Raw genomic sequence first — 12,513 nt, forward strand, 5'->3', positions numbered from 1 at the left:
AGGCTGGAGGAAGGCTCATTATCAACGTATGATTTGCAGATGACATACACAACCTTGTGTACTGAAAATCAGGAGGACTTGAAGCATTTGTTGATGAAGACAAAGGATGTCAGCCTTGGGGATTGCTTACAACTCAATGTAAAGAAAGCAGAAATCCCCACAACTGGATCAATAGGCAACATTACAATAACAAAGAAAAGACTGAAGTTGTCAAGGTTTTCATCTTGCTTGGCTTCACAATGAATGCTCACGTAGCAGCAATGAAGAGCTCAGTCTATGTGTTTCATTGGGTGAATTCGCTGCACAGATCTCTTTAAAGTGTTCACGAGCAAAGATATCGCTTTGAGGGCAAAGTGTGCTTGGCTGAAACCATGGTATTTTCAATGGTCTCATTTGCATTCTGCATGTGAAGGTGGACGTTGAATAAGGGAGACTGAAGAAAAATAGGTGCCTTTGAATGATGGTGCTGGAAATGACTGAAAAATAAATCAACAAAATTGTCTTAGAAAAAGTACAACGACAGAGTTCCTGAAAATCAAGCAAGGGGAGGCTATGTCTTGCACATTGTGGACATGCTAACAGGAGAGACCGGTCCCTGTAAAAAGACATCATACTTGGCACAGTAAAAGGCCATGAGAAAGAGAAAGACCGTCCAGGGACGCATTGGCAGTGTGGCTGCAACAGTGGGCTCAAGCATATCAGTTGTGAGGATGGTCCAGGACTAGTCAGTGTTTTGCTTTTTGGACAAAGGGTTGTTGTGAGCTGAAATGGACTAGATGGCATCTAACAACAACAGCAAGAGTCGTCCCACCTCCTGTGGCCAAATGTCAGTTTTTCCTACCAGGTGGCTTGCATATTGCTGTGATATCAAAAGCTTTGCCATCAGTATTTCAAATACCAGGAGGGACACTGTGTTTGGGTGGAGCTTCCAGTCTATGGTGGATTAGAAAGTAAAGCTTGGTGAATTTCTGAAAATCAGCCAATAAGAACCCTCTGGATTGTTACAGAAGATTACTATATGTATTTCTAGATGAACCTCTTAAATTTGAAGGTACTCAAAACACACAGTAGATACAAAACTGAACTTGAGCAGCCAGAATAGTAAATATAAAGTATGGGGCAATATTTCATTCTGTTATGAAGGAGGTCACCGTGAATCAGAGTCGACTAACAACAACAAATTGTTTTGTTGATTCTTGTATCCTCGTATAAAGAGAATTGTTAATTTTTAGACTTTTACCCAATATTGTATTTATTTTAAGTTCAGTTAAAGTTCATTTCAATAACTGTCAACTTGTTTGCCACTTATAGGCTCAACCGAAATTAAACTGAAATGCACTACCACATTATTCTATATATATAAGTAATTCACATCCCTATCATCAAGGAGCAAGGTGGAGAAAACAGACTCCAAAATAATGACTTATACAGTTTTTTGTACCCCAAATGCCTTAGACACTCACTAATGTTTTCAGAGAACAATCATCAAATTATTCAGTACTTATTATATCTAAATTCTCTCATGAATTTCATGAAGATATAAGTCATAGGAAACATGGCTCCTGCTACAAAGGAAGTCACAATGCCCCTGTGTCATTTTAAACAACATGTTTCAATACTTTATAGTTTGAAACTGAGGCACATACACACGGGAATAAGCACCTCTCTAAAACGCCACAGACACACAATATCATAGAATGTTATGACAAACAACAAACGGTTTGTGCTTAGAGATTTGCCCGCCAAATTACAAATGACAAGACAGGACCTACCCGAGGTGGAAGAACTATTTATGGCTATTCAACATCATGCTGATTATTAGTTCTGACTGCAGCTAAGTAGAAGAAACAAACACTTGTCCAAGTGGGGACTGACTTTTGCTTTTCTAAGTCATCAAACTCTGAGCATTTGTAAATTACTTTATAATGGATTCATTGGTTGCTATTTTCATTCTATTTATTAATTTAGCAGTAATTTGACCCTTACATCACTTCAAAATAAAGTGGCCCTCGCATTGGTTTTGAACATTTCTTAATGACTTCTCAAATATGGAATGAACTTATTTTGCTACTTAAAATAAAATGGTTGGTTGTAATGATATTTCCATTTGCACACACACAAATGGGTATATGGAATCAACCACCTTTGTACAACCTTGGAAGAAATGTTTTTATTTCTAATTTATTTGTAAGTTGAGAAAACTAAAACAAGCTTATTGAAATCACTCCTTGATATGTCGCTGATTTATTTATAGGGTGGATCCAGCCCTAAAGACTCCAGAAGTATCATTTTAGTGAAATGTTAATAAATCATCCATGCCCCATAAACAATAAGAGAACCAAGGGTTTAGGGCTATTTTTGACTTAGCTTTCTCTTTTGACCAAGCCCTCTGGGATCTGAAAAGGATTCTAGATTTCTTGAGCCCATACTACTACATAGGCATTTTGTGAACTCTTCCCACAGGTCAACTCCTATATTTACATATATTAAATATCTATGCCAGGAACCCTGGTGGCATCGCGGCTCCATATTGGGTCAGTAATTTGAAGCCACCAGTCACTCCTCAGGAAAAATATGGGCCGTTTTACTCCCATAAAGAGTTATAGTCTTAGAAACTCACAGGGCCAGTTCTATTCTGTGATAGTTACATATCTGTTGTCAATTTGAAACTTATGAGTGAAGGGGTGGAGTTTAGCCTCTCAATCAGGTCAAAACTTGCTGATGTCATTTGGAAGCAATATGGAGATAAAGAGCGCACTGGAGGCGGGACACAGACTCTCTCCCTGTGAGATATTCCTGCGGAGAAGACATATGGAGCTATGCTAGAGCCCGGGAGCTGAAGGAGCCATGTGGAGACCCCTGACAGCACAGAGAAGCTTACACCATCACTAGATCCAAAAGACTTTCCACCCCCTGGCATGTGATCTTCCTGCATTCCGTGCCATTGCATGTGTTTCGTGAGTCTGAAGAGGAAATTGTAGATTGGTATCAGACATATTGGCTAATATCGGAATTATGGGCTTGATCTGGTCTGCGCTGGGATGTTTTCTCAATATTCAACTGCTCTTGTATTGAAAGCTCTTTCTTATACACATATGTGTGTCTCTGGATTTGTTTCTCTAGTCAACCTGGACTAACTAACACAGTCTCTAGGAGTGAGCATTGATTCAATGGCAGAAAATTTGGTTTGATTAAGCCAGATATAGAAATAGATTGATAAAGGTGACATGTCATCCTCAATGTCACACTACTAGTAAGTTATGGAGGCAGGATTCCTATCTGGTTATTCCAAGAACAAAGCCTTTCCACTACATTGCAGACAGTTGTGCTCTAGATCTCGCATAGACCATGTCTAAATGCACTATATTTGTAACATGTACATGTATATAGTATAAGATTTTTTGCCCTCCTATAAAAAATCATTATGTAAAGGATGAAATATTACATGACTTCCCATAAAGATTAGGAAATGACAGGGATTAGTAGTATAACCAATATTATTCAACATTGTTGATGAAATTATGGTGAATGCAAACAGATAATAATAGGATAACAAGCATATATTTCTAAGAAACCCCTTTTGAAGACATTATGAGCAGAAGAATCAGACTTAATGGTGATTTCAGTAAACGCTATGTAGGGCTAACATTTTTAACAATCAACATTTTTTGGTTCTACCAGCAAGAACTGCTCATTGATTCAGAAGTCACTGCCAGCTGGTCAATTACAAGTCAGGCAGAGCAGAACTGCCTGCCCCTGTTTGTCTTCCAGGCTGTAAACCTTACAGGAGCAGAAAACCTTGTTTTATCCCGGGAGCAGCTCGTCATTTCAAACTGCTGACCTTGTGATCAGTAGCCCAATTCGTAACTTACTATGCCAATAGGCTTCCTTCTCCCTTGATGCAAGGAACTGAAAAATCTCTGTTCAGACTAGCAAAAAGAATTTGAATGTCTAGGAATAAGCTCAGCATGAATGAGGCACACTTACATGCAAAAAATAACTATAAAATATTAATGAATCACATGCAAAATGTTGTGATATAGAGATACCATTCTAATAAAAAAAGACCTCACAATTATAAAGAAATAAATTATCTCTTTATTCTTTTGGTAAAGTATTTTGATATACAGACATATCTAATTATTAGAATTTTCTAGTCATCTACATTGACTTCTGCTTTGAATGTGTTATACAAGTTAATTAATAAATTTAATTCAATCCCATAAGATTAAAGATAGCACTTACCAAATTGGTTTTAAACTTCATGTTAAAATAAAAATATACAAGGAAATTTATATTTTTTCTTTTCATATTGACATATTTATTTTTGTATCAAAAGTAGAAAGAATATGTAATACATTAACATTTTATATGAATTTATAAAATAGTTTAACATGGAATTGCAACTTTGTATCAACATCCCATTTTCTCGATGTCAGGCACCACTCTTGGCTCCAGGCAATGCTTGTATATCACAGTAGTGTGAGAATACATCATGGCCTGTGACACATCAACAGAGCAAATCATGATTGCTTCATGACTTTTCTATATTTTTGCCAAAATATCAAAAATTCTTACCGTTGGTTATAGATGTAAACTGAAAAAACAAAACACAAAGACCAGAAAGATAATTTAGTATACTGTGATCTCTAACATTAGAAACCTTGAGAATTAAGGTATGGGATTCATTATTTAAAAAAAAACTCATTGAGTAGTCTGAGCATGCCTTTTTCCTTTTTGTGAATAACTTTTGACACCCAGTGAGCACCTTTAGTCAACTTCTCAGTTTGGATTAGCGTCCAACCTTTGCTGCTCTGCGCTGCAGCTCCAAGAGTTCCTTTCCCATAAAGAATTTCCCCCACCGGCCCCCAGCATCACTTCTGCTGCGGCATATTCGTCCTTTTCATCACAACGTTTTTCTAATCTGTTATGGATATCTCTCCATAAAGCTCTCTGGAGGCTGGTTCTAGATACCTGGCTGCCTGTTCCAGAGTCTCCTCGAAGAGCTAGTGTCAGCATTCCCATAATCACCTATTTTTCTACAACTCTCCATAGGTTTGGTTCACATTTCGTTGTTTAGTGTCCTGTTAATTTCATTGCTGCACCTTTCTCTGTTGGCTACTTCTCTCTCTTTCGATGATCGACTTTTGCAAAATGCCACACGAGTGACAAGGAGGCATAATGACTACAGGCTTTGCTGTGTGTGACCTGAATGGCTGTGGCGCAGTGACCACTCATCGATAGATTTTGAAAGGGAATGGTCGTTGTTCGTGATGTGCATCTTTTATTTTCATAGTGATCTGAGGACTGACGAGTAGGGAAGTTTCTGCCTTCTACAGTTACTCAGGTCTATCACAGTAACTGCATTGTAGGGTAACCAGAATGTCTATGTTTGGGGACTGTACAGACTGAGAACTGCCTATCCGTACTTGTTTACATTGACCTAGGTGAACCAAAAGCAAGGTGTCCATCTAAATATAAATTGAATAATGTATCTTTAAACCTCCCACATGTAGTATTTGGACACCTTGAGTTTTCCAAATCTGTTAGATGGCGATCAAGTGTAAAATGACACTACAGCTTTAGAATTACACAATTGTAAAATAAGAGAAAGGATCTTCAAAGGACTTCATAGTTTAATACCACCAATTATCCTTATGGTTATTGTGAATGACCTCTCCTGCTGCTTCAATTTTCTCATACAGTCACTTGCGGTTACAGCAGCTCTGAGCTCCACAATTGGTAGAAGTACAGGCAGGACCAGCATAGGCGCATCCCAAGCAGTCTTCATTGGGCAGTCGCAGAGGTCCATCCCGCTGAAAATCAGGAGGCCCCGGCTATGGTAGACCTTGCTCTTTGCTGGTATCACTTGTCTATCTGAACCAGCTGATGCATTTTTTGTAGGTCTTCTGGTAAAAATTCTGTTTGCTTTCCTGGGTTTGTAAACTGTAACAACCTTAAAGCTTTATCAGTGCTTCCATCTGAATCAGGTTTTCTCCTCTGGAGATTTTCAGAATCCATATCCACCCTTCCATTGCTTATCTGTGTACCTTTTGGACAAAGCTTTGAACCAGGTACAAGCTGCCTTCCAAATTTGGCCCTCAGGAAGGTGGCATCATCTATATCAATCACATGCAAAAATTTTGGACTAGATTTTGTATTTATTAAATGGTCACAACGTGACTTCTGCAGATCCTCAAATCTGTCCATGTAAACCTTTGCATGAAGGAAACAGATCGTTCTGTTCCCAGAAAGTGTCATTCCAGTTCCCAGTTGAAGTAAAAGCTTATTTGGTGATAGTTCCTGCAAAGTCTTGAAGGCTGCATGACAAGTAGAGTGGGTTTTATGGCACTCCTTTGTGGTGTGAAGTTCGACAACAACTGAACAAGGATTCATCGTTCTTGATTCTAGCAAATTTCTCTTGTCTTACTTTGCCTCCTTTTTGTTAGGCAACTCTTATTGTGAGCTCTTCACCACTGCAGCTCAAGCGTGACCTGAAAATCTGATTGTTTTTTAAAAAGTATTATATCAAAAAATGAGAGCAACTTAAATAGTATGACATTATACAGAAGTAGTCAACTAGATCATAAAACAAATATACAAATCAATGCATGTTTAAAAAGTAATTTAGTAAAAGATAAAGTAAATGGGCATAGAAGTCAGTGTGAAATATGAAAATAATAATTTTTTTAGGATTTCCAGGGGCCAGGAGGGGGTCAGGAGGGGGGCAAGAGGGGGGCAGGAGGGGGGCAGGAGGGGGACAGGAGGAGGGCAGGAGGGAGGCAAGGGCTCAAATAGAAAGTAACGCTTTAGAAAATAATAATGGCAACATATGTATAACTAGCTTGATACAATTGATGTATATACTGTCACAGAGCTGTAAGAGCCCCAATAAAATGATCGTAAAATAATAATAAAATCAGGGAAAAAGGTAAATTAAACATGCTAAAGATGTATTAAATGCACAATGGGAAGGATGGAACACATTGGGAAAATCTAGCAATGAAACATGGGTGAAGAGATAAGTCAAATGTGGGAAAAAGAAAAATATATAATAACCTTTGAAATTCACAAAAATAAACTTCAGATGGGTCAAAGAACTGTATGTAAAAATTTTAAAGTACCTATCACTTGGGGTATGAAAACTTTCTGATGAAAGATATGCATTTACAAATATTAAAAAAGAGATTGGTCATTTAGAGTTTATCAGTCATAAAGTTTTGTGTTGCCAAAGATAGAATATAATGTTTAAAGAAATTTATAGCCTAGGGAAAATATTTGCCACTGGTTTTTATATATACCCTCTATTATTAGGTACTGTTTGACTTTATTCTTTTTTAAGTAGTGTTTTGGGGTAGTACTGGCATTTTCACAACATTAAATCGTCAAATTCATTAGAATGGCATATTCTTCCATTTCTGTTGGTAAATATTTCCTAAAATTATCCACAGTTATAGGCAATCCCTTATATCCAAAATAAATGGAAATAGTAACTTTCAACTTAATATGGAGAGGGAAGAGCCCCCAATTAAGCTAAGCACCACTAAAGAGAAGAACAAAATAAGAGACCTCTCACCTACCAATCTCAAAACATACATAGTCATGATAGTCAAAATAGTCTGCTACTGGTACAAGAATAGATATGTAGACCCGTGGAGCATAATTGAGAACCCAGAATTAAATCCTTCTATCTATAGATCTTTGATAAAGGGCTGAACACATTAAATGGGGATGACATACTTTCTTTAGCATATGGGGCTGGAAAAATTGGCTACCATTTGCAAAAGAAGAATCGTTATCTCACACAATATACAAAATCAAACTCAAGCTAGATAAAAATAAAAATCATCAATGGACTCATAGGGACAAATTTAGCCTTAATAATCAATGGCGTAAAAAAACTATCAGACATAATGAAAAGGTACAAACCAGGCAGAATACAATGTAGATAACTGAGACCATCTAAAAATGAGACACGTTTGTACAACAAAATATTGCCCCCAAAAGTAAAGAGAAAACCCATAGAGTGAACAAAATATATTTTGGCAATGACGTTTCAGACAGGGGCCTGATTTGTAATATATATTTTTTTCACTCTTCAATGTTTATTTCACTAACTTCTGGTCAAATTTCCACAACTGTTTCCTGGTGAATTTACTCTCCTTGCTTGGCTTCCAAAAATGGTAGTACGGAGACCTCTTTCAGAAGCCTTGCATTTACTCATCTTCCACAAGGCAAGAGCGTGGGGCATCTGACTGTTCCAATAAAACAAAGCTTTCACAGCATCCAGGAGGGCAGGCAGGCAATCCAGGCTGCAGATACTCTTCCATTTGTCAAAATCAGACCAGAGAAAACCTACTCCACACAAACATAACAGGTATTACCATTCATCTTTTCTTTTTCTGTTGTCGCAACATTTTTCTTCTTTTAAGTATCATATCGTGTAGTTTCTCAAGTCCCTCCTTTAGTCCATCTCCTATGATTACACAGGTAGGCTGCAAATGCCAAGGAGTTGACGAGTTCAGTTCACCCATTGCTAGCAATTTCTCAATTTCTGAGAGAGACAATGAATTCCTTAGGTCCTGTTTATTAGCAACTATGAGTACCGGGACGCCTTGATTTTGTGATATCCTAGTGATTTTATGAAGTTCCGTTTTGGCTTCTTCCATTCTTTCAACATCAACAGAGTCAACAACAAAAACAATGCCATCTGTGCATCTGGTATAGAACTTCCACAAGGGCCTTAATTTCTCCTGACCACCTACATCCCAGAAGTGAAAAGTGACTGTTTTAGAATTTCCCAAGGTTACCTTAATTTTCTCAGTGTTAAATCCTTTGGTCGGGACAGTATTTACAAATTCATTGAACTGCAGTCTGTACAGTACGGTCATCTTTCCAGCACAGTCCAAACCCAGAATGACAATGTGGAAGGACTGAAATGAAGGCAGGCTGGACAGGATAGAAGTCTGGTCTGACAGTCCATTCCCCATTTCCAGCTGCAAATAAGTATCCCAAGTTGAAATGCTTTCTTCTTAAGGCTTTGGAATTTCGTTTCCTAGGTGATACAGCTACAGGACTGAGGAACCGTCCTTCCCTCGTCCGGGGCCCATGTCGCTGCCAGCCACTTAGGAAAAATTCAACACTTTCTTTTAGCAGTGCATCATCTTTTTTATATGAAATGCGTCCATTCTTCTTTAGTCTTCCTTATTTAATGTCCAACTTTCACATGCATATGAGGCAATGGAAAATGCTATGACATGGGTCAGCTGTACTTTATTCCTCACAATAGCATCCCTGATTTTCAGTAGTCTAGATCTTTTGATCTCCCGATGGTTGCTTCCATGAACATTGATTGTGGATCCAAGCAAGACAAAATTCTGGCCTTCAGTCTTTTCTCCATTTATCATGATGTTATCTATTGATCCAATTGTGAGGTTTTGGTCTTCTTTACATGGACTTGCATTCCATAATGAAAGCTCTAATCTTTGATCATCAGCAAGTGCTTCAAGTCTTCAACACTTTCACCAAGCAAGATTGTGTCATCTGCATATCACAGTTGGTTAATAAGTCTTCCTCCAACCACAGGGCCACATTCTTCTTCATATAACTCAGATTTTTGTGATGATTTACTCAGCATACAGATTGAATAAGCATGGCGAAAGGATATAAGCCTGATGCACATCTTTCCTTATTTAAAACCAAGCAGTATTCCCTTGTTCCGTTTGCACAACTGCTTTTTAATCCATGGACAAGTCCCACGTGACTACAATGACGTGTGCTGGAATTCCCATTCTTCTCAAGAAGTTTGTTATCATCCACATGGTCAAATGACACTATTGGGATTGGACCTTTTTGACCACAAATTGTTAGTTTGTCGTACTATGGTGGCTTGTATGTTGCTGTGTTGCTGAAAGGTATGCACCAGTGTTTCAAATGCCAGTAGGCTCACCTAAAGTGAGCAAAAGCCGGTGGAGCTCTTAGACTAAGAAGAGACTGTGGAGAAGGAAGTGAGTGTCCAGTTTGGAAGAACTAGTCGCTGAAAACCTTAAGCACAGTGTTGAAACATTGTCAAGTACTGAAGGCCTAAAAAATGGAAGCAACACATTGTTGTAGATGTTGCCTGAAGATGGGGCCCTTGGATTAAAGGGCACTTGGATTGTGACCAACAAGGAAAAGCTTGTGGGAGTGGTACCTTCGGGATCTTCATTTGCTGATGGGACATGACTCAAAGTAAGAAGAAATATCTGAAAAAACTGCTAATGATTACAGGTTGGAATGTGTGAAGTATGAATCTAATAAAATTAGATGTGGAAAAAAATGAAATGGAACGTGCAATGATCAATATTGAGGCATGAGTGAATTGAAACTGACTGGTATTGACCATTCTGGATCAGAAACACATACGATTTACTGTGCTGGGAATGCCATGGTTGAGAGAAAAGGTGTGCCATGCATTGTCAAAACGGACGGTGCAAAATCAACGTAGAAGAATAATGATGTCTGCAATAGAATTATATCTATCCACCTTTAATGAAATTCAATCAATACAATTACTATTCAAATGTATGCATCAACCACAAAAGCAAGTCATAAAGGACTTGCACATTTCAACCAATGACTTCAGTCAAACTTAATCAAACATGTTATCAAGATGCATTGATAGTAACTGGTGATAGGAATATAAATTTGGAAACAAAGAGGAAGATACAGTAATTGGAAAATATAGACTTGAAGGTAAAAATGACACTGAAGATCACATGTCACAATTTTGCAAAACCAAAGACTATTTATAGCAAATACCTTTTTTCAACAACACAGATGACAAGTATACACATAGATTTTTCCAGATAGAATACATAGAAATCAAACTGAGTGCATCTGTGGGGAGAAAAAAAGAGAAGTTTAATATCAGTAGCTAAAACCAGGCCAGAGGCTGACTGTGCAACAGACCATCATTTGCTCATATATAAGTTCAGGATAATGCTGGAGAAAAGTAAAATAAGCTACGAAAGCCAAATTATGACCTTGAATATATGCAACCTGAATTCATGAACATCTCAAGAACACTATTGCATTGAACACAATATGCATTGAAAACTAATGACCGAAGATCGGATGATCTATGGAAGGACATCGAGAATATCATTCATGAATAAAGTAAAATGTCATTAAAAAGATAGACACAAAAGAAAAGATCAAAGTGGATATCAGAAGAGACTCTGAAACTTGCTCATAATCACAGAGCAGCTAAAGTAAATGGGAAAGTAAGAGGTGTAGTCAAATAGCTGAATAAAAGTGTCCAAGGGCAGCTCAAAAATATAAAGTCAGATATTATAATGAAATGTGCAACAACTTAGAGTTAGAAAATCAAAAAGGGGGAACACATTCAGCATATCTGAAACTGAAAAAACCTCAGCCTTGAGTTGCAATCATGAAAGATTCTATGTGCAAAATACTTAATGATGCAGGAAACATCAAAAGAAGATGGAAAGAATACAGAGGCACTGTGCCAAAAAGAATTGGTTAGTACTCAACCATTCCAGGGGGAAACATGAGCAAGAGCCAATGGAGCTGAAGGAAGAAGCCCAAGCTGCACTGACAGCATGAGCCACAAACAAGTCTCCAGGAACTGAAGGAATATCAATAGAAACGTTTCAACAAGCCGATTAAGCACTGGGTGTACTTTATTTGGAAGACAACTACTTGGCCAACTGAGTGGAAGAGATCCATATTTCTATCCAGTCCAAAGGATTAAAATAAGAAAATGCGCAAACTATAGAACAACATCTCATGCAAGTAAAATTTTGCTAAAGACCATGCAATAGTTCCAGCAGGACATTTACAAGGTGCTACCAGAGATTCAGGCCCGATTCAGAAGATAACGGGGAGAAGAAATACAATGCAGGTATCAGATGCAACTTGACTCAAAGCAGAGAATACCAAAAATATGTTTACTTACTTTTTATTGATGATGACATTAACTGTGTGAACCGTAAGTCTCTACAGGACCATAAAGTCTCATCTCTCCTCTGAGGAGTAGTTTGTGGGTTTGAATTGCTGAGCTTGCAATCAGTAGCCCTATGTGTAATTAGTAGTAGCCCAACTGGTAGCCAAATTAGTAGCCTCACTACCCACCAGGGCTTTGGATATGTATATCAGGAATTTAAAAGTGTCATGCTAGGCACACCTTAAATTTCAAAGCAACAGCTGTGCTTTTTAACACTCTGAGAGGGTTGTGTGCAGCAGATCTGCCTAGTGCAACCTATCATCTGATTTCTGGACTGCTGCTTCTGTGAATGTTGATGATCAAAGTAAAATAAAAATCTTGGCAATTTCAATCTTTTTTTTTTCATTTATCACGATGATGTCGATTGGTCTAGTTGTAAGGGCTTCTGTATTCTTTACACTGCATGCATTGCATGTAAGCCACATTGACAGCTGTAATTTTTGATTCTTATCAGTAATTATTTAAAATTCTATTGGCTTTCAGTAAGCAAGGCTGTGTCATCCACA

General features: G+C 37.9%; 1 protein-coding gene and 1 pseudogene across 1 annotated transcript; both read right to left on the minus strand.

Annotated features, from left to right (window-relative positions):
- Positions 1 to 5,636: 5,636 nt before the first annotated feature.
- Positions 5,637 to 6,396, minus strand: LOC142452340 (ARL14 effector protein pseudogene; annotated as a pseudogene).
- Positions 6,397 to 8,102: 1,706 nt separating this feature from the next.
- Positions 8,103 to 9,080, minus strand: LOC142452707 (ADP-ribosylation factor-like protein 4A). The gene has a single exon (XM_075553931.1). The coding sequence runs from the start codon at positions 8,988 to 8,990 to the stop codon at positions 8,388 to 8,390; it is 603 nt and encodes a 200-aa protein (XP_075410046.1). The 5' UTR covers positions 8,991 to 9,080; the 3' UTR covers positions 8,103 to 8,387.
- Between the last annotated feature and the right edge of the window lie 3,433 nt (positions 9,081 to 12,513).

This window comes from Tenrec ecaudatus, chromosome 7, assembly GCF_050624435.1.
Source record: "Tenrec ecaudatus isolate mTenEca1 chromosome 7, mTenEca1.hap1, whole genome shotgun sequence".
In the NCBI taxonomy this organism is placed as follows: Eukaryota; Metazoa; Chordata; class Mammalia; order Afrosoricida; family Tenrecidae; genus Tenrec; species Tenrec ecaudatus.